Here is a 22,726-nt window from a genome sequence, read left to right as displayed (position 1 = left end):
CTAGAAATTTGTGGTTCATGAATACAGAGAGGGAGTCAAGAAGTGATACTGAGTGCACAGGATGGACCTGACTCTCAGGTAAGTAGAAACTTAACCAGATTACCATTACCATCATCTTTTCCTAATCTCACCCCAGCTTGGAGGTTTTATGGTTTTGTACCTTAAGCTGATGGTACAGTTGTCAAGCATGTAAATTCTGGCATTCCTCCCTGGTATTGCTAGAGCACTGTTATTTCTGTGTACTGGGGGAAGATGGCTCAGAGATGGATTCTGGCACAGGACCTAGTGAGAAATTTTCAGTAGCAGCTAGTGTGTACATAAATGGGCCTAGCATTCCTCTGGAAGCCAAGTGTTGTGACTTTTCAAATTGCAAAGCTAACCTGTGTCTACCACCTGTCAGATGCCCTTGGAAGCAAGCCAGCCGTACCCAGCTCCTTTTCAGCAGCCAGGGTTGGTGAGATTGATCGAACTTGAACAGATTGGAACATGGAGTTCCCAATTGAAATAAAACTCGAAATAAATCTATGACCCTTAATGAAGCAGAAATAAAGTATTTAGTAGAGTTAAGTGGGAGGGTAATCATGACACATTTTTGCCATAAATTTTAGTTTTAGAAATGATTGAGATTCTAAAGGTTTCAGATTCTGACTGTTGGTTGCTGCTCAAGAGAAAAAGATAGTGGGCTTCCACTATCCTGATTTGTCTGGTCCTGGAGCTCAAGATTTTGAGTAAAGGCTTGTCTGAATACCCCTGGACATTCCCTCTTTAGTATTGGTTGAGCAGCCTTTCCTTTGCTGTGTCAGTTGGCAACATAAACTGTAGCACATTCTTGTCTAGGAAGTGCCTTGGAGCAGAGTGAGGCAGGGTATTTGTTGGGTATCTTTTGGCGTAGCAAACCCCAGAATCTCATGGCAGTAAGGGTTTGGTGGTTAAATGAAAGGGTTATAGTGCAAAGAGAAGACTTTCAAGTTCTGATCCCAGGCCTTCCCTAGACTGCTGTCTGCACTGCTTGAATGGAAGGTATCATTGAATTGTAGCAAACAGCTGTCCCTAATTGTTCCTAGCTTTCAAGCCAATTTATTCCTCTGGCTACAGGTTGAGGAAACCTGGCAAGCTTAGAAGTTGCAGAGCATGACAGAAGTACTCTTAACTTTAAACTGGAAAAGTGGACTTTCTGGGGCTGAGGCATATTTAAAAGTTCTCCACGTTAGTACCACGACTGCCTTCCTTCCTCAGGATACCATATCAAGGATTTTGGACCACTGTGGCTTACCCTTCAGGAATACACTGCCATTTGTTCCAGATGCAAGAGCTTCGGGACTATTCTCTTGGCAAAGTCCTTTTTGGACAAAGAAGTCTTAGGGACCTTTGTAGGGAGCCCTCCATTCCTTTTCCCCACCTTCTGAAGGCAGGGAACTTTTGTCTTAGAAGAGACATTGGGAGTTCCCAGCCATGTTTTTGGAAAAGGCCTATGGCTTCTTAATGGAAGCTATCTGAAAAGGGGGAGGGGCTTGGATCCTTTGAAGTACTTGAGCAGGTGTTTTGTACAGTATCTGTTATTTAATTGCATCTTCACAGCATTTGTGTGAAGTAGTTTGCTTGTTAGCTTTAATTGCACATAACAAACCCCCAATTAAATTGGCTTAAATAAGAAACCAGTAACATGATAAAGAAATCTTGATTTAATATGGCTCCAAGGTTGGTTAATAATTCAGTGGCTCAGTGATAATACCAACAAACCAGGTTCTCAGTGACTTTCCTCTGCTCCTCTGTGTTGGTTTATGCTAGTTCCCCTCAGGGTCGCAAGGTGTTTATTGTAATTCCAGGAAGGAAATGCTGACAGAATAATGTCTAGCAGAAAAAGGACTAATTTTTCCTTACATTTCATTTTAAAGTAAGGAAATCCTTGGAAGCCCCAGCAGATCTGGCCCCCTATCTCCTGCACTAGAAATGGGTCATCTTCCCACTCTTGGCAAAGCAAATGAGATCATCCATCATGAGAGGTTTAGATTAACTAGGAGTTACCTTTGAGCAGTTATCCTGCTTCATCAATCTGTGGTTTAGAAAGACAAGTCTGGTCTGCTAGGCAAGAAAGAAGGGGATAAGGATACCTGGGTAGATGCAGCAGTGTCTTTTCTACTTGGGTACTTTGGCTTTTAGAGATGAGTACAAGGTTCAGAGTCACTTTTTTGGAATCACATACAGCAGCAGAGGGCCTTCAATCTCAGCTTTGTCCCTAAGGCCAATGTGTTTTATATCGTGTTCTGCTGCAGTACAGAATAACTCTCTCTCTGCTATGTAAAAACCGATGGTCTGGGAGAAGAGATTTGAACTCCAGTCAAGTTGACTACTTCAACACAAGCTTAAGAGAGGATTCTATCCAGCTGCTCTCATCATCCAGTCGTGATGTTTACCTAGCACAGGAAGCCTAGGAATGCAACTTCAGAGGGCACTGATTTCCTTGTCCCTCAAAGATCTGTACTATTTTATAGTTCTCCCTTCGGAAAGCAACCAGTGTCACAAGGGATGAGGACAGAGTTTTTAGCCTGCTTCTCAAGCCCTGTTCTTGAAGCCCAGTCATCCATCCATCCATCCCACAGCCAGGCATTGGCACTGTTCTAGACCCTGGGGCTATGGCAGTTAACAAGATACACAAAGACCCTGCTCTATGGCCTTGAAAGCCAACTTATTTGGGAATGAGGTTGGCCATAAATAGGGTGGTCCAGGGAGAGCCTCATGCAATTTGCTTTTGGCAGAATCATTAGACCTTTCGCCTTCCCACTTCTTGATATTGCAATTAATGTACCTTTCACCTGGGCTCCTTCTATGATGAAGTGATGGTGTCCCTGAATAGCAGAAGTAGATGGGAAGGCCTCATTGACATTAAACGGAATTAGGAGATCCAAGTCCTCCTCCATCAAGGTCAACAAGACAGTGACCTTCCTCAGCGGTTCATCACCATGTTTATATTCTGGGAGATGACAAGCGTGCAGTCACTTAGGGAATCAGTTCCAGAATGGGAGGTTGAGGGTGTGATAGACCCTTGCACAAGTGTTGGTATTTACCCTGTTGGATGCTGCTACTGATTTGGATTCTGGATAGTCAGGCATTGAAAGTAACTTTTAGGATACAGTGTTTCATCTGGTAACAATTTGATACTTTGAACTCCATGTATTCTGTAAAAACGGTTAAGAGGGATCCCTGGGTGGCGCAGCGGTTTGGCACCTGCCTTTGGCCCAGGGCGCGATCCTGGAGACCCGGGATCGAATCCCACATCAGGCTCCCGGTGCATGGAGCCTGCTTCTCCCTCTGCCTGTGTCTCTGCCTCCTCTCTCTCTCTGTGACTATCATAAATAAATAAAAATTAAAAAAAAAAACAAAAACAAAAACCGGTTAAGAGTAGGAAGAAGGCGGAATTGAAGTCAAGACAGAAGAGGGTTTGAATCCCATCCATTTAGGAAACGTTTACTGTAAAGTAGGTGCATCTAATAAGTGCTTTAAAATGTTATCGATAGCAAACTTTCTCTTCACTAACTTTTAGTTAGGCTTTGCTCTGGTTTGTGTACGTTCCCTAACCTCACAGCAGTTATGTAAGGTACGTTATTCTCTCCATTTCTCAGATAAGAAAACAAACCCAGAGGCTCAAGCAACTGACCCAAAGTCCCTCCGTGACTGGGGGGGACTGAAGATACTTCTCCTTTTTTCTCTTTGTCCCAAACTTTAAAAAAACAAAAAGCATTTTGATTTTTAAAGGTCTAAATTACATTACTGATGTTTAGGGACACAGGCAAAAATCACGAATCTCTAATCTGAATAGCATCACCTTTCATTAAGGCAACATATTAAGGACCTACTGTTCCTAGTGATTGTGCTGGCCGCGGTAAGCTAGTGCTTAGAAGCCTGTGCGGGGTAGGGGGTAGGGGGCACACAAACTAAAGTAAAACTACAGGTTGGGAGGATTCTTAGGGAAATGCTGTAATAGAAGAACGCCCCCTCCCCCCATTAGTGATCAAGAAAAGACCTCTCTGAAATAAGGCTGCGGTATAAGAAGGTTCTGGGGCACGGAAGGGAAGAAGGGAAGCTGAGGGGGGAGGGAAAGGAGAGGCTCTGTTCCTGGCCTAGGGAACCGAGCCGAGGGGCGCCACGTGGGAAAGGAAGAGGCTTGCCCACAGCGGGGACGGGGAGCGGACGGCGTAGCTGCAGCCTAGTGGTCTCGCTTGGAAGGAAGGGTCGGCGCGCGCGGCGCGCTTTGGCCCCGCAAGAGTCGATCTCGGCGTGCCGGGACGCTATTAAAGCGTTTTAAACGAGGACATTATCCGATGTGGTGTTTGTCTTGTTCCTTTTTTTTTTTTAAATTTTTTTTTAAATTTATGATAGTCACAGAGAGAGAGAGAGAGAGGCAGAAGCAGGCTCCATGCACCGGGAGCGCGATGTGGGATTCGATCCCGGGTCTCCAGGATCGCGCCCTGGGCCAAAGGCAGGCGCCAAACCGCTGCGCCACCCAGGGATCCCTAAAGTCTTGTTCCTTAATACTCCTTTCCCGTGCTAAGTTGTACGGCCCTCCCCACCGCCAGGGTCGTCGCCCCCGGACTTGGGAGCGATCCTATAGTGGTCGCTTGACCGCTTTCGGAGGGGGCGGGGCAGGGGGGGCTCGGCCGGGGCGGGGCGCGGGGGGGGGTGCTCCTCCGGGGCGGGGGTTGCTGGGGCGGGGCGGGGGGGTGCGCTGTGCCTCAGCCGGCGGCAGGCCCGGGCCCGGCGCTCCCGAGCGGCCGCGCTGCAGGTAGGCTCCCGCCCAGGTAAGCGCCACTGCCTCGGGAAGGCTCCGCCCGGCGCGGGGTAGCGCCGAGTGCGGCTCCCCAGGGTCGTCTCCGGCCGGCACGCCCCGCCCAGGCCCGGCCCCGGCCCCGCCCCCGCCCCTCCCCGCGGCCCGCAGCGACGTCGCAGCCGCACGGCTCGGGGCGGAGGGCGCGGCGGGGGCGGCGGAAGTGACGGCAGCGGGCTTCCGGGGGCGGCCCCCGGCGAGGTCGGCGGCGGCGCCGCAGTCGTGGAGGGGCCGCGGGAGCGGACGCGGCGGCGGGCGGCGCGCCTTCCCACGGGGCTGTCCGGGCCGCCTCCCGCTTCGCCCTCCGCCCGCCGGGTCGCGCGCTGCCTCCCCGCGGCGGCCGTCCCCGAGGAGCGGTTATCGCCGCCCGCCGGCAGGCCCGGCGTCCGCGTCGCCCCTGCGCTGCCTCCGCGCCCCCAGCGGCGGGCGCCCTTCTCGGCCGAAGCACCCCCCCAGCTCCATGAATGGAAATCGGCTCCGCAGGTGAGCGAGCCGCGGCTGCCGGGCGGGCGGGGCGGGCGGGGCGGGAGGAGCCCCGGAGCCCCGGAGCCCCGGAGCGCGCGGTCGTCCCCCTCCCCGCCCCCTCCGTCCCCGCGCAGCCCCGCCGCGGGTCCCGGGCCCGGAGGACGCGAAGCTGCGCGGAGGGCGGGACGGCGGGGGGCGCCGCTGGCAGCGTCGTGCTTCGGGGTCCTCCCGCGAGCAGGCGGGCTTCGGCGTCGCCTTCGCTGCTCGGGCGGCCGGCGTGCGGGGTGCGCGTCCCGCGGAGCCGCGGGGCAGCGGGAGCCCGGGGCGGGCCCGGCCGAGGGCGAGGTCACGGCCCGGCCGCAGCTCCTTCCGGCCGCCGCCTCCGGCCCCCGGGCCCGCATCCCGCTCCCGCGGCGACGTGGATCCGCGAGCTGCTGCTCGGACTCCCTCCGCCTTCCCTGGTCCCCGGAGAAGACTCTCCTATTCCGGGAGTTCTGGAAATTAAAACAACCTGCTCTCTCTCCTCTTGGGAAAACGGCAGTTTTTGAGAAAATCTGCAACATGGGCAGTACTTGCCTTGGGGGAAAATAAATAAATAAATAAATAAATAAATAAATAAATAAGCAAGCAAGCACTTTTTTTACGATTCTAAAGTAACTAGGAGACACAAAGTAGCTGTTACATAATGACCTGCTTCCCAAAAAATCATACTTATAACGTGGTAGATTTGGAAGTACGCTTCATCCAGACGGTAACACATAAGTTGATTTTTGGAATATTGAGGTGGGGACGGGCTGTCTCGTTGCTGATGGAGATCACAAGTTCCTGAATTTCACGTGTCGTTTTGCTAGTCTGGGAGGTATTTGAATATAAGAAAAAGTTAAGTGATAAAGGAGGTCGGTGACCTAAAGATAATGAGGGGTTTCGTTGATTAAGTTAAGAAGTGTAATTGTCAAAAAAAAAAAGAAGTGTAATTGTCATTAGATGCAAACAGCGCTCAATTTGTAGCGGGGTGGGGGGGCGGGAATGGGGCGAGGAGATTATTGCAAGGTTTACATGAAATTTTTTCTAATCAGTTTCTTCTGTTTCTCTTTTGCATTCTTTTTTCTGTCATCTTCATATTTTCTTTAAAAGGGATACTTTATAGATTGTGAAGTTTTATTAATTTTTTTCTTAAAGTTACTTTTTTTTTTTTTAAGATTTTATTTATTTATTCATGAGACACAGAGAGAGGCAGAGACACGGGCAGAGGGAGATGCAGGCTCCACGCAGGGAGCCCGATGGGGGACTCGATCCTGGGACTTCAGGATCACGCCCTGGTCCAAAGGCAGGTGCTAAACTGCTGAGCCACCCAGGGATCCCCGAGCTTGTGAAGTTTTAGATTTTCATTTGTTTATCATTGATTTGTATATTTCTGAAACTGTGCCCTGCCTTTGTCTTTTAGTTGTGTACCATACTTTTGAGTGAATAGGATGATCTAGGGCTATAGGTGACTTTTACATAACTGTCCTGTTATCAGGCCTGGAAAGCAAAACATGAAAATTAAACACTTTATTAATTACCCTAAGACTTTTAAAGATAGTTCAAAAAAATTTTTAAGTGTTTTTCACCTTTGGGTTTTTTGTATGAAATTATGGCCCAATGTATGGACAACATCCTCAAAAATATTTCTGAAGTCCAGTCGCCTGGCCAACTGGTCCAACTAGCCAAGTGTGATTCAGTAAACACTCCAGTGAGTTCTTGAGCTATAGATAAGTCTTACGTCTTCTTTTTGCATGTGCCATTGCTGAAATATATACACATTTAACTATCTTCACATCTGGGGAGGTAGAATTAGATAATATCGACCGTATGCTTAGACCTCTTGAAACTCAAAGTTTGCTCTTCAATGCAGTTCATACATGATTAATCTAATAATGGAGATAAAGTATAATATGGCTCAGAATTGTCATCATCAAAAACAAAGTTTCCATTCTTCCTGGGTCTTATGTGTAATTGTTAATGCTGCACGTGTAACTGAAAGCATAGTTGGGTAAAATACACAACTAAGTTTTAAATCAAGAGTTTGAGAGGTAAAGAGGGGGGGTGCCTGCCTGTTTCAGTCTTTGGAGCGTGAGGCTTTTGATTTCAGGGTTGTGAGTTGGAGCCCCATGTTGGATGTGGAGATTACTTAAAAATAAAACATAAAAAAAATAGGTAGGTCCATATTTAGGTTTAAAATATTTTAGACATGGGGGTGCCTGGTTGGCTCATTGGTAGAGCCTGTGACTTTTGAACTCAGTTCTGAGTTTGAACCCCACTTTGGGTGCAGAGATTTCTTAAAAACATCTTCTTAGACATAAATGTTTTGATAGTCTATTGAGTAAATGTTGGATCTTTGCTCCAATTTGGTTCTAAGGTTTTGGTTTGTGTGTGGAAAGTCTTAGGTATTACCTTATGACAGGCTATTTTAAATACTAGTTCTTAGGAAGATAAATAGGAAACTTACATTTATTTACATGGGGGGACTTGGACTTTGGATACAAATGCTATGTTAATTGTTTCTGGGTGAATCATTACTAAAAATGAATATTTGTCCATTTTTGCATGTAATATTTTAAGTGATTTTTTAGGGTGTCCTGTTCATTGTACTGATTTAGAACTGGGTGAACTGGGCAGCCCTGGTGGCTTAGTGGTTTAGAGCCGCCTTCAGCCCAGGGTGTGATCCTGGAGATCCAAGATCGAGTCCCATGTCAGGCTCCTTGCATGGAGCCTGCTTCTCCCTCTGCCTGTGTCTCTGCCTCTCACTCTGTCTCTAATAAATAAATAAAATCTTAAAAAAAAAAAAAAAAAAAAAAAAGAACTGCGTAAACTTTAACCAGAAAAGCTAGCACAATTGGTTTTTAAATATAACAATAGTTTTTCATCTGTGCCTGTGACTCTTTAGTTAGGAAAACTTCTAATGAAATTCTGGTTGTTGTTTTTTTTATAGTTTAGTTACAATTGGACTAAAAGTATTTGTTTTAATTCCAAATAAAGTGTGAATGGAAGCTGCAGAAACATTCATTAGGATATCACTTCTCCTTTGTAGCAGGGTTTTAGGACCTATTCTATAGGTATTTTTAGGTGTAGTTAGACTACTGTTTAAGGGAGAAGGAATTGTACTTACCTGCCAAGGAAGAAAAACATTTGCTGTTACTTGAAATTAATGATGTGCAAAGTGGTTTGATAACCTTTGGTCGCAGTCTTATACAGTGTTGCAGGAGTAAATAGACCATGTTTCTTAGTGATACTCTTAAATTCATGTTGGGATCTGCAAAGTGATTTCAAGGCTCTGGATTTTTTTAAATACTAAAAATCTAGGGTTGCCTGGTTGGCTCAGTCCATCAAACATCTGAGTCTTAGCTCAGGTTGCGGTCTCAGGGTCCTGAGTTCAAACTTCATGTTAGGCTCCATGCATGGAGAATAAAAAAAAACTAGAAAATAATAGAATAGAAAATAAAATCATAGAATAAAAAAACTAGAAAAAAATAATAGAATTAAAAAACTAGAAAAAAAATCATTTGAGAACAAGTTTCAAAGAAACAGAAGTTGCATATATGAAATTAAGTTTGAATGAGATGAATAAAGTATTTAATCTTTTAGTATTTTAGTGCTTAATCTTTTTTAAATCACTTTGGAATATAAGTTTTCTCACTTGTGGATTTTTGTCTTGAAGAAAAAATTGTCAAAATGCTTCTCTGTCTACAGGGCATGAATTTTGAACACGCAAAAGGTTTTTCTACTTGGTTGCCACTTGAATTTTAACTTGTGCTGTTCTTGAGTGGCCATCATGACTTTTTTTCCTGATATTTGCTGCTCTTGACTAGCAGTGGGACTTAAAAATATGCAAGATTATTTTGATTTTTGTTTTAGAATTTAATTTCTCTTACAGCGCTGGAAATTTTTTTCCCTGAGGGAAAATTGAAAAGGAGGCAAGAAACAATTTTGTTCTTCTAAACAAAGACTTAAAGGAGAAAAAGAACATATAGGTAACCCTGAAATGTAATTTGAGTAATGTAATGAAGACTTTTAAAATCATGTTAGCCATGTTTCCATCATCCTGATCACTCTTTAAGTTTTTAAGCCAGGTTTCAAACTAGTAAATTTCTTTATTAAAATAATAATAAGGAATTAAGTAATTTAAGAAAGCTGCTAGAATGAAATGATTTCGAGATATTCCTTCCTTTTGCTCTTTTTGGAGAATTTTATGTACTAAGTTGGTAACTTAGATTTAGTTTATATTCATTTATGTTTTCCAGTGGGAACATTGTGTTTATTTGGTTCTATAAGCCAGGCTGATAGCATGCAGAGACCTGGGGCCCTGTAGAGGGGACATTTCCTGGAAGAGTTCTCTGTCGTATATGGGAAAACTGTAGTTCAGAATACAGTTCTTGCTAAACTGTCATAAACTGTCGTATTTTAATTGATACTGTTTTCTAGTTTTTTCATATAGCAGCCATCGTGTTTCACATAGATCTTTATAGTCTAAATATTTGAGAGTCTATCTGAAAGATAAAATAAATATTTTGTTAATCTAACAAAACACCTTTTAATATTTAAAACTTGGGATATAGAATAATTTATAAGGTTTTTTTTTTTGATAGATGGGGGAATAAGGCAAGTAATAGTTCATTTTCTGAGAAGATAAAACTAAAAATACAATTTATTTAAGAATAGTATCCTTTCCTAACCTATATAGTCTCAGTTTGTTGGGGTAAATAGCATTCACCAGACATTCCTACTTCTAATTCAGTTGTCTAGGATACCCAATAGACCCCCATTCTTGGCTCATTAACAAAACAGATGTGAGAAAGAATATTGTGTGGTTTTTCAACCATAATGGTTATGCTGTTAGGATACATGAACAGCCTTTCTGTATTTAGAGTTTCTGTAGTTTTCTGCCATTATCTGTGTTAATATTAATAACTTTCTTTGGCTACCGTTGCTTAAAAAAAAGACTATTGAGATTTAGCAAAACCATGTCACATAACTGTTATTTTCTTTTTTTTTTTTTTTTTGTTATTTTCTTTTAATGTGGGCTTTTTGTCTTTTGGTTACAATAAAAAATTGTTTACATTATTCTGAAGTAATAGTGAAGTAATTTGGAGGAATTTTTTGTTTTGAATTAGCCAGGGTTTTTTTTCTACGTTTGTTACTGAATTGTCAAGTTCTCGAGAAATTAGAAGCTATCTGTACAATACTAACATGGAATATTTTTATGTTTTTCACTCATGAAAGAAATTTTGCAAGAAAATGTTCTCAACTGTAGGCTTATATAATACTGTTTTTGAGTTATCACCAGAGCTTGATTTTTAAAAAATATTTTATTTATTTGATAGATCACGAGCAGGGGGGAGGGGTAGAGGGAGAAGCAGGCTTCCTGCTGAGTAGGGAACCTGGTGCAGGGTTCGATCTCAGGACTCTGGGATCGTGACCTGAGCTTCATGAAGGCAGACGCTTAACCAACTGAGCCACTCAGCACCTACCCAATACTTGATATTTTAAGTGATTTCTAAATCTTCTAACAAAAGAAGTTCATTAATGTATTGAAATTTTTTAAAAAGCTTTCAAAGAATAGATTGCAAAATGGGCTTATATCTTAGCAATTAAGTCTTCCTTTTTTTAAAAGAAACTTCTGGTTTCTAAATTAAGACTTGATTTCTGTCTGTATGTTTAACATAAAAGTGGCATTACTTTAAAATTACTCAAAATTTTCCTAAAATTTTTGCTTGGCTGACCAAAGTTTTTCAGAAGTTAGCCCACCTTTAATTATGAAGTAAATCTCAAGGCATTTCTGTAGTGCGAGACCTCTTTGGGTAGCGTGCTCTCTGGTTTGCAAGGAGCAAAATGCCTTTCTAACAATTACTCCCCTGGGGCAGCCCCGGTGGCCCAGTGGTTTAGCGCCACCTCAGCCCAGGGCGTGAAACTGGAGACCCAGGATCAAGTCCCGCACTGGAATCCCCGCAGGGAGCCTGCTTCTCCCTCTGTCTATGTCTCTACCTCTCTCGGTGTCTGTCATGAATAAATAAAATCTTTAAACAAAACAAAACAATTGTTCCCCAGTACTGCCATCTGAGAAATTTTACCCTCAGCAGGCTGAATTTCTACAAGGGATTATTTGGCTATAGTGAAATAATAAATGTAATATGGTAATAAGTGTGCTGTTTGTACAGGTTCATTGAATGAATACGTAGAACTAGTAGGCGGGAGGTTACTAAAATTTCATGCTGATGTTTACTGCTTATCCTTGTAAGTTCATGTAGTAAACAGATGTTTTATTATGTCAAAGTTTGAAGCCATACAATATATTTTCCAAAACAAAAAACAAATTTTTTCCTTGGTATAAAAACACTTATTTATTGTTTTTAAAAAGCAAACAATAGAGTAAAGTAGAAAGTGAAGGGGTGCCTGGTTGATGCAGTGGGTTAAGCCTCCAACTCTTGGTTTCAGCTCAGGTCCTGATCTCAGGGTTCTGAGATCAAGCCTCATGATGGGCTCCTTGCTCAGCGTGGAGCCTGCTTGTGACTTTCTCTCCCTCTCCCTCTGCCCTTTCCCTTGCATGCTCTTACTGTCTCTCACATGAATACATAAATCTTAAAAAAAATAAAATAAAGTGGAAAGTGAAAATAATATCCCATGCTCTGGATAAAATCATTGCTAATTATTTTGTCTGTCTTCCCAGACATCCATTCATCTCTCCATCCATCATTAATTGTTTTTTTTTTTTTTTCATTGTTTTTAACCTGCTTTTTCTACTTAGTAAAGTGTCCTGGACATTTTTTCCATAATAATACTTACATTTTTACGGCACTGTGATGATCTTTACTCAGTGCCTATTTAATCAGTCACATTGATGGTGGTTTAGGTTTCTTTATTATTTTTCATTGTAAATAAAACTTTGCTAAGTATCCGTGTGTGTGTGTGTGTGTGTGTGTGTGTGGTGCCCTAATTCCTAGAAGTAGAATTGTTGAAACAAGATGTATTCCATAAATATTGGAGGAGAAGTTCCCAGTGAAAATCTACTATTTTCATAATAGGCAATAGTATATGCTATCGTTGATTTATCCACTGTTTTTCATCGTTCATTTGCTGTAGGCCATTATTTAGCTTGGGACTCAAAAAACTAATACAAGTTAGATGTTAGATCCCTGAATAACATAACATCCTGTGAATGTATATTGTTTTATGTTCGAAGTTTAATGTGGTCAGTTGATACTAGCCAGTACTTACTATAACTACTGAAAGAAACATTTGAGGTGGAGAGAAGTTCCAGATAGTGCTTTGTATTTCCGTGTAATTATATCTTCAAATCTAGTGGGCAGTATATGTATTTGTTAAATAACTGAAATATGCTTCATGGGAGTATAATTTGTTGCATTGACAGAATTGCTTCATTAATTTATATTAAAGTATTTTTTGGATACTTAAACTTGATGATGATTTTATAATAACGATAGTTTGTTACATTGCTTATTCATGAAACAATTTTGGTTTTTTGCCAGTTTGTATAAATAGCACCCGACAAAATGATGGGGAAAAAATTGGCAGTGTGATATAGTGTACAAAGCATGGGTTTTAGAGACAAATCTGGCTCTCAGATTAACTGACTTGATAATGATGTGTCATTGTAGATTCAGTGATTGTAACAAATGTACCACTTGGGTGTGGGGATGTGGATTGGGAGGCTCTGGGGATGTGTGGGCAGGAGGCATATTTACCGTCTGCTTGATTTTGCTGTGAACCTAAAACTGCTCTTAAAAAAAAAAAAAAAAAAGCCTAGGGGTGCCTGGGTGGCTCAGTTGAGCATCTTGGTTTTGGCTGGTCATGATCTCAGGGTCATGAGATTGAGCCCTACATCAGGCTCCTAGCTCAGTGCAGAGATGGCCTCAGAAATTCTCTTCCTCTCCCTTCTGTTCTTCGCTCTGCTTGTGCACGCCCATGTACACATGTTCCCTCTTGCTCTCTCTCACTTTCTCAAATAAATAAATAAATAAATAAATAAAAATACATTTAAAAAAAAGTTTATTTAAAAAGTTAACTGTGACTTTGAGTGGTACATTTAATCTTCCTTAACTTTAATTTCCTTGTTTGTACAATGGGATGGTAAAGAGTTTAAGTATGCAAAGGAAATGGCACTTCTTTTCTTATTTCTTAAGACTTTTGTAATAGAGAATTGAAGATACTTACAAATAGGCAGAATTATGTAATAAGCTACCACGTACCCATCACCCAAACCTAACAATCATAAACTCATATCCAATTGTGTCCCTTCTAATGTCCCGTCCCTTGTATTTTTTTGAAGCATATTCTACTCATAATACTGTTTCATTCATAAATAGCTACTGAGTATTTACAAAAGATACAGGCTCTTTACATAAACCATAGTACCATTATCACAGCAAAATAATAATTATTGTTGATATCAAACATCTAATGTTCAAACTTCTACTTAGCTGTACTTTTTTCTAATTTGCCCTTTATTTTCATTTTTGAGTTCAGATCCAAATAAATTTCACACGTTATGATTGTCTTTTTAAAATTCCAGTACAGTTAATATACACACTGTTACGTTAATTTCATGTGTACAGTATAATGATTCAACAATCCTATACATTACTCAGTGCTCATCATGGTAAGTGTGTTCCTAATCCCCTTTACGTATTTCACCTATCCCTTACTCTCCTCCCCTCTGGTAACCATCAGTTTTCTATATTGAAAAGTCTGTCTCTCTTTTTCATTTGTTTTGTTTCTTAAATTCCTCATATATGTAAAGTATGGCATTTGTCTTTCTCTGACTAATGTATTTCACTTAGCATTATATTCTCTAGATCTGTCCATGTTGTTGCAATGGCAAGATTTCATTCTTTTTTATGGCTAATATTCCATTGTGTGTGTGTGTGTGTGCGTATATATTCCCCTTCTTTTTTTTTTTTTTTAAACCTTTCTTTTTTTTTTAAGATTTATTTATGATAGACACAGAGAGAAGGAGAGAGAGAGGCAGAGACACAGGAGGAGGGAGAAGCAGGCTCCATGCTGGGAGCCCGACGTGGGACTGGATCCCGGGACTCCAGGATCACGCCCTGGGCCAAAGGCAGGCGCCAAACCACTGAGCCACCCAAGGATCCGCCATTCCCCTTCTTTTTTATGCGTTCGTGATTGCTATGTCTTTTAAGTGCTTTTTTAATCTAAGTTTTCTGTCCTTTTATCCTATGCAGTTTATGGATTGTTTGTTCTTTTAGAGTTATCACAGTCTGGATTTTGCTGGTTCCATCTTCATTGTGTGATTTAACATGTTCCTTTCAATTTACTGTTAACTGCTAGGACTTAAAGTCTTGATCACATGCAGGGGGGATTCTTTTCAGACTTACTCCAGTGAAGTTTTGGTTCCCACTACTTTGCTGAAATTGCTCTTTTTTTTTTTTTAAAGATTTTATTCATTTATTCATGAGAGACACAGAGAGAGAGTCAGAGGCACAGGCAAAGGAAGAAGCAGGCTCCCCTTGGGGAGCCTGATGTGGGAGTCGATCCCAGGACCCCGGGATCACTCCCTGAGCCAAAGGCAGACACTAAACCACTGAGCCACCCAGGTGCCCTGAAATTGCTCTTATCAACATCAGTATAGAGTTAGCTAAACTCAATAGTCAATTCCCAAATCTTCATTTTATTTGACCTTATTTAAGTTGCTTCCTTCTTGAAACATTTTTTTAGATTTATTTATTTATTTATTTATTTATTTATTATTATTTTTTTTTTTTAGATTTATTTTTTAGAGAGTAAGATACAAAAGCACAAGTAGGGGCAGAGGGAGAGGGAGAGAGAGAATCTCAAGCAGACTCTACACTGAGTGCTTAGCCTGATGTGGGGCTCTTATCTCATGACACTAAGATCATGACCTGAGCTGAAACCAAGAGTTGCAAACTTAATCCACTCTGCCACCTAGGCACCCTGAAACATTCTTTTTTCACTTTTTCCTCGGTACCACTCTTTCCAGGTTCTTCTCAACCTTACTGGATATCACTTTTTTGCCTCCTTTATTATGCCCTCTTCATTTCCCCAATCTCTGAACATTGGGAGTATCCCAGGGCTTAGTGTTCTTCTGTTTCCTACCACAGTTTGGGTAATCTCCAGTCCAGTGGTTTCAAATAGCACTGTATGCCCAGGACACTCACATTTATGACTCTAGCCTGGACCTCTCCCTTGAACTTTACACACATCTAATTGCCTACTAGACACCTCATTGTATAGATCCATCAAGCTTAGCATGTCCTAAAAATTTATTTCCTCTCCAAATTTGATCCTGAGTCCTTCCTAACTCAATAAATGACACTTCCGTTCTTTTAGTTGCTTAGACTGAAAACAAACATCCTTGAGAGATCTTTTCTCTCACACCACACACACACCCCCCTAATTCATAGCAGTTCCTATCAGGTCTACCTTATAAATGTTTTCCACATCAACATCACTCCCCCAAGTGCTACAACCCCATCCCTAGCCAATATTATACTTTGCTTGGACAATCAGCTAGCCTGCTAACTGGTCTCTCTGCCTGTACCTTTACATACAGTTTTTCATACAGCAGCCAGAGTGATTGTTTAAAAAAAAATAAAATAAAATCATAATGCTTCTTGACATAGAACCCTTTGTTGGTTTTTATGTTTCAGAATACAATCCAAAGAACTCATTATGGTTTTCAAATCCCATATGATCTGATCTCCCATTATCTTCTGACCTCATCTCTTATTCTTTTCTTGCTCACTGTGGTCCAGGCATAGTGGTCTCTTTGCCGTTCTTCACCAAGCAAACTTCTGCTTTTTCCTCTAAACTTGATTTTCCCTTGGCCTGGAATGTTCTTCCAAATGCCCACATGACTCTTTTTCTCACTTCCTCTGTTTTCTGTCACCCTTTCATAGAGGTCTTTAACAAACCCGTCTAAAATTGTTAATGTTAATTTTCCAACCCTTCCTCTGTTTATCCCCTTAACATTTATTTTTGTGGGGGGATGAGAGGCAGAGGGGGAGGAAGAGAGAGGATCTAAAGTAGGCTTCATGTCCAGCACAGAGCTCCGTGCGGGACTCAATCTCACAACCCTGAGATAACCTGAGCTGAAATAAGAGTCAGATGCTTAAGTGACTTAGCTACCCAGGTGCCCCTATCCCCTTACCGTATTTTATTTTTCTTTACAGCATTCAATACTACACGACTGGCAAAAAAAGAAATGCAATATAATCTACTCATCCAACCCTCCCATAAAAGCTTCTTGAAGATTAGCTCTTTATTAATATTTTTAAAATTATTCTTCACCTGGGCCTGAACAATGCTTGACAGTTGGAGGCAATGATTTGTTGAACAGATTAATGAGTCAATGAATGAATGATTTAGTGAATGATAGACTTTCAGCAGATGTTAGTTTGTAGTAGTATAATGGTATAATGAATGGTATAGTGTAACGGTTAAAAATGGAGGCTCCGAATCAAACTGACTAATTGCAAATCCTGGCTTTGCCATTTTCTAACTGTGAACATGTTTTTAAATCTTCCAACGCTTCAAGTTTTCTCAGTATAATATAGTACCTGCCTCAAAAGTTATGTTGCAAGAAATCACAAAATGTGTTTGAAATATTTAATAATAAAGGTAGGGGCGCCTGGTTGGCTCAGTTGGTTAAGTGCCAGACTCTTGACTTTGGCTCAGTCATGATCTCAGGGTTGTGGGATTGAACCTGACCTGGGGCTCCTACTCCATGGAGCCTGCTTGAGAGTCTGTCCTTCTCCCTCCTCCCTCTGCTTCTCCTACTTATGCATGAATGCTCTCTTGCTCTCTCTAAAATAAATCTTTAAAACATTTATTAGGGATCCCTGGGTGGCGTAGCAGTTTGGCGCCTGCCTTTGGCCCAGGGCGCGATCCTGGAGACCCGGGATCGAATCCCACATCGGGCTCCCAGTGCATGGAGCCTGCTTCTCCCTCTGCCTGTGTCTCTGCCTCTCTCTCTCTCTCTTTCTCTGTGACTATCATAAATAAATAAAAATTAAAAAAAAAAATTATTAATAAAGATAGCTATTGTTGTTAACATTCCTTACATATAAAGATGGAATATCCCCCCCCCCCAATATATTAGGAACTACTTAAAGCAAATAGCTGACTTATTAATCTCTGTATCTATAAAAACTTGAACATAATAATTGTTGAATAAATTAAGTAGATAAATGACCTTTTATGTTTTTTATTTTCTTTTAAGTTTTATTCCCAGTTGGGGCTCAAACTCACCACCCTGAAATCAAGAGCCGCATGCTCCTCTGACTGAGCCAATCAGGTGCCCCATGCTTTTTTTTTGTTGTTGTTGTTTTTTAATTACCTATAGGGGCAGTGAGTTTCATTAGAGAATGGGGTATATAGGAACATTACATATTAGTTTTAAGCCAATCTTGATAGTAATCATTTGTAAATAAAATAGCAGGTTATTTTATTAACAAATAAAAGATATTTTAAAATTGTAACGCCTAATGCTAGAAAGGATAAGAGAGAGATCTTATGATATTAATGTGTTCATATGCTATTTGGCAGTAAGTATCAGGAGTCAGAAATACATTTCTGTTCATATCCTTTGATTTGGTATGTCTACTTCTGAAATTGATATGAAGGGAAAAAATTCTTTATGCCTGTTTCCCTCTCTACCTCCCCCCAAATACTAGGTGCTCAGTGCAGAGAAGTGCACTAAGTATATTTTATGACCTGTTGTAGATGCCTGTTAATATTTGTTAAAGAGCTACATATTTTTTTTTATAGCTTAAAGCCAAGCACATCTAGAATGTATAGGTTTATCTCATTTTTAAAATAAGACAGCTGAACATACCTCAACATAATAATGTCTGTATGTGACAAGGCCACAACTACTATCCTACTCAACAGTAAAAAGCTGAAAATGTTTCTTGTAAGTTCAGGAAAAAGACAAAAATGCCAACCCTCGCCACTTTTATTCCATAGAGTACTAGAAGTACTAGCCAGAACAATTAGGCAAGAAGAAATAAAAGGCATCCTTCCTAAGAGGAAGAAGTAAAGATGTCACTATTTGCAGATGACATTACATATGTATAGAAAACCTGGAAGACCACCAAAAAACTATCCAGTCTAATATATGAATTCAGTGAAGTTGCAGGATGTGAAAGCAATATACAAAATTTGTTAACTTTGTATGCTTAGTAATCTAACAGAAAAAGAAATTAGGGATCCCTGGGTGGCGCAGCGGTTTAGCGCCTGCCTTTGGCCCAGGGCGCGATCCTGGAGACTCAGGATCGAATCCCACGTCGGGCTCCCGGTGCATGGAGCCTGCTTCTCCCTCTGCCTGTGTCTCTGCCCCCCCCCTCTCTCTCTCTCTCTCTCTCTCTGTGACTATCATAAATAAATAAAAATTTTAAAAAAAAGAAATTAAGAAAAGTCTCATCTTCGACTGAATCAAAAAGAAGAAAATACCTAGAAATAAATTTAACCAAGGAGGTGAAAAACATGGATACTGAAAACTGTCAGACATTGATAAAAGAAACTGAAGACAACACAAATGGAAAGTGCTCTTGGATTAGAAAAATTAATATTGTAAAAATGCCATACTGCCTAAAGCAGTCTGCAGGTTCAGTACAATCTCTATCAAAATTCCATTGGCATTTTCCACAGAAATAGAACAAACAGTCCTAAAATTTGTGTTAAACCACAAAAGACCACAAAGAGCCAAGCAACTTTGAGAAAGAACAACAAAACTGGAGGAATCATGGTCCCTGATTTCAAACTATATTACAAAGTTGTGTTAATAAAACAGTATGGTATTGGCATAAAAATAGAAAAATGTTTCTATTTTTATGCCAACAAAAATGTTTCTATTTTTATGCCAATAAAAGAAAATTCCTTTCTTCTCTGCTCTCTTCCTTTGTCTTTGTGATTTTCTTTAATGGGCGCTTAGATTCTTTTCTTTTTATCTTTTGTATATCTACTGTAGGGTTTTGCTTTGTTGGTTACCATGAGGTTTCATGACTCCTTTTCTTTTCTTTTCTTCTCTTTTCTTTTCTTTTCTTTTCTTTTCTTTTCTTTTCTTTTTCTTTTCTTTTCTTTTCTTTCTTTCCTTCTTTCTTTTTCTTTTTCTCTTTTCTTTTCTTTGTCTTGTCTATCACCAGCATAGTCACTCTGTTGATACTCAGCAGGCTTTAAAAAACTTGTGTGTGTACCCTGAACCTAATATACTCCATGTTAACTAACTTTAATTAAAACCAAAGCAAAAAAAAAATAAAAAGCTTGTATGTATGATGTCTGATAGTCTACCAATTGCATTGGAGTGTAACTTGAAACTTTTCTTTATACGTTGTCTTGCTTTAAAAAAAAGTTGTAATGAGTTTGGGGAACATAGTGTAAACATTTGTTATATAAGAATAATTTGAAAAAATTACATTGAAAGATGTCTAAACATATTCTAAGTTTAGATTTTAAAAACCAAGACGTATTTTACAGGAAAAAAATCAGTTCTGTGGTATATGCCTGTAATTACCAGGCTAAAATGGAAGAGAGATGGAAACCTAGAGAAGTAATGGCCATAAGAGCCACTTTTCCCCTGAGGGCATTTGCTGATCTTGGAAACTAAATTTTGATGCCTGAAAATGTAAAGTGAACAGAAATTAAAGTCCAGAGTCTGCACATGATGGAGAGTAGAATACAGGAGACCTTCTGTAGCATAAACTGGGCCCCTCAAATGCTGTATACTGAAGGTGAGAGTAATCTTGAAATGGATGATCCTCCCTGGAAGCTTAAACTATAATTTGAATTTAAGTTGCATTGGACCGGTAGTATTCCCAGGAACCTGATAGAAAGAAACAAATGCAAATCTTTTCTTAGGGAATATATCTTTATCCTAGTTCTCAAATTATTTCTACAAATTATTTTTCAGGATATACATGCTATCAGGATACCATGAGCAAGAAAGACAATAGACAGTGAAAACAAAATCACACTTCAGATATGGAAGCTATTGGTCGCAAATTAAAAAAACATTTATGAACAACTATATATTTTTTAAAGATTTTATTTATTTATATGAGAGGCAGGCAGAGCACAAGCAGGTGGAAGGGGCAGAAAGAGAAGAAGCAGCAGATTCCTTGCTCAGTGGGGATCCCAACATGGGGTTCGATTGCAGGACCCTGAGATTGTGACCCAAGCCGATGTCAAATACTTAACCAACTGAGCCACCCAGACACCCCTAAACAACTGTATTTACAGGGCTATAGTAGCAACTGGGTTGGATATAGAATCCATACATGCAGCCCACTGAGGGCAAATTGTAGAGGTGTTTGAGAAAGATAAAAATAAATAATGGAACCTTTCTGAAATATTGATCTCAATTGAACAAAAAGAAAAAAAAAAAGAAAATTGAACATATGTTTTGAACTAACACAAGGACATATTTATGGATTCTCAAGTCTCAAATACAAAGAATGCGTACAGAAAAAGCAGTCACAATACCAAATACTAGAAGATAATGTCTGTGGAAATTTGAAAATCAAAGTTTTGAATGTATGGGTTCATTTTAGGTAGTTTGTATATAATGGTAACAGACATTTTTAAATGTGTAAAGCCTTGGAAAAATCTGCCCCCCTCCAATGTCTTTTTATATAACACTACTTAAAGATATGCAGTAGAATAACAAAAGATGAAATTGAAACCTCAAGAAGGGAGACTATTGGAGTTGGAGAGGATTAGTAGTGAGCAAAGAAACCATATAAATACAGTAACTTATTATGCCATTGTTTTTCTTATAATGAGACATTTTCTCCATATTTTTCTACAATGATGAATGTTTTGGTTATCCATTACTGTGTTAGTGGAGTTAAAACAACAGCAGCAGTTTAGCATTTCTCAAGATTTTGTGGCTAGAAGCTCAACTGGTACTGTCACATGGGAGAAAAGAGGGAAGAGTCTGGGAGTCTGGGCTCGGCTCCACTTTGGCCTTTCCATGTGGCCAGTTGGACTTCCTTGTAGTATGGAGGCTGGTTTTCAAGAAGTAATATTCCAAAGCAGAAGCTGCAGATCTCTTAAAGCCCAGTCTCAGAAGTCACACAGTGGAAGTCCAGGGACAGACAGCCCAGATTCAAGGGGAAAGGAAAGCCGCCACTTCTTGATGGAAAGAGTGGTAAAGATGTACTGCTGTCTTTTATTGTCACATGAGATATTCAACTACTGATTATGATCTCTTTCCTAGAATGTAATTTGGAAAGGAATAGACTAAACAAAACTTCTACGTTCCATTTAGTGAATACCTTGTTTCGTTAGCAAGGTGAATTTTATCTTGATTTTTTTTAAAGTAGGCCATAATAGCATATGATTCAAAATTCAAAAAGATACAAAGGGATACACAGGTGTTTCTGCTATAGTGTGATAGTGTAATATATGCAATCATACTAAACCTTAATGGGGCCAGGGATGGGAATAGACTTGAAGCTAAGGAGTCAAAACCTATGCAACTTTGGGGCTCCCAGCTGGCTTATTCGGTAGAACAGGCGACTCTCTCTCTTTTTTTTTTTTTTCCTAAGATTTTATTTATTCATTCATGAAAGACACAGAGAGAGAGGCAGAGACACAGGCAGAGGGAGAAGCAGGCCCCATGCAATGAGCCTGATGCAGGATTCAATCCCAGGTCTCCAGGATCATGCCCTGGGCCGAAGGCAGGCACCAAACCGCTGAGCCACCCAGGAATCCCCTAGAACAGGTGACTCTTGATCTCAGGGTTGTAAGTTTAAGCCCCATGTTGGGTGTAGAGATTGCTTTAAAAAAAATCTTAAAAATCTATGCAACTTTGTAACTAGAATATAATAGAAACTGAAAATTCTAATAAAATACCGCAACCATTAAACATATTAAATTCATATTGATTGGAAAACATTCTGGCAGTTCCTCAAAAGGCTAATTAATGATCCAGTAATTCCATCCCTAGGAATCTACTCAAGAGAAAAGAAAACTTAGTCCAGGGATACCTGGGTAGCTCAGCAGTTTAGCTCTTGCCTTTGGCTCAGGGTGTGATCTGGGTCCGGGGATGGGTCCCACATGGAGCTCCATGTGAGGAGCCTGCTTCTCCCTCTGCCTGTGTCTCTGCCTGTCTTTCTGTGTTCTCATTAAAAAAAAAATAGATAAAATCTTAGAAAAAGAAAAAAAAGACTTATGTCCATACAAGGACATGGTATGAGAATTCATAACAGTATTATTTATTATAATAGCCAAAAAGGGATCCCTGGGTGGCGCAGCGGTTTAGCGCCTGCCTTTGGCCCAGGGCGCGATCCTGGAGACCCGGGATCGAATCCCACATCGGGCTCCCGGTGCATGGAGCCTGCTTCTCCCTCTGCCTATGTCTCTGCCTCTCTCTCTTTCTCTCTCTGTGACTATCATAAATAAATA

At 40.6% G+C, this 22,726-nt stretch overlaps 1 protein-coding gene and 1 long non-coding RNA gene across 3 annotated transcripts in view; one reads left to right on the top strand and one right to left on the bottom strand.

Moving 5' to 3' along the window:
• The first annotated feature begins 5,150 nt into the window (after positions 1–5,150).
• The window catches only part of AGO3 (argonaute RISC catalytic component 3), a 119,178-nt gene continuing 101,602 nt past the window's right edge, over positions 5,151–22,726 (top strand). Inside the window, exon 1 of the mRNA XM_077844777.1 lies at positions 5,151–5,305. Within this exon, the coding sequence (XP_077700903.1) occupies positions 5,287–5,305 (19 nt within the window). The 5' untranslated portion in view covers positions 5,151–5,286. The remainder of the gene's footprint in view (positions 5,306–22,726) is intronic.
• The window catches only part of LOC144281893 (uncharacterized), a 65,723-nt gene continuing 62,447 nt past the window's right edge, over positions 19,451–22,726 (bottom strand). For both annotated transcript variants that reach the window (XR_013350286.1, XR_013350288.1), the window contains one exon: positions 19,451–20,141. This is a non-coding gene — a long non-coding RNA (uncharacterized LOC144281893). The remainder of the gene's footprint in view (positions 20,142–22,726) is intronic.

This window comes from Canis aureus, chromosome 13 (genome assembly GCF_053574225.1).
Source record: "Canis aureus isolate CA01 chromosome 13, VMU_Caureus_v.1.0, whole genome shotgun sequence".
Classification (NCBI taxonomy): domain Eukaryota; kingdom Metazoa; phylum Chordata; class Mammalia; order Carnivora; family Canidae; genus Canis; species Canis aureus.
The sequence above is the reverse complement of the archived record's forward strand: the minus strand, read 5'-3'. Positions and strand labels throughout refer to the sequence as shown.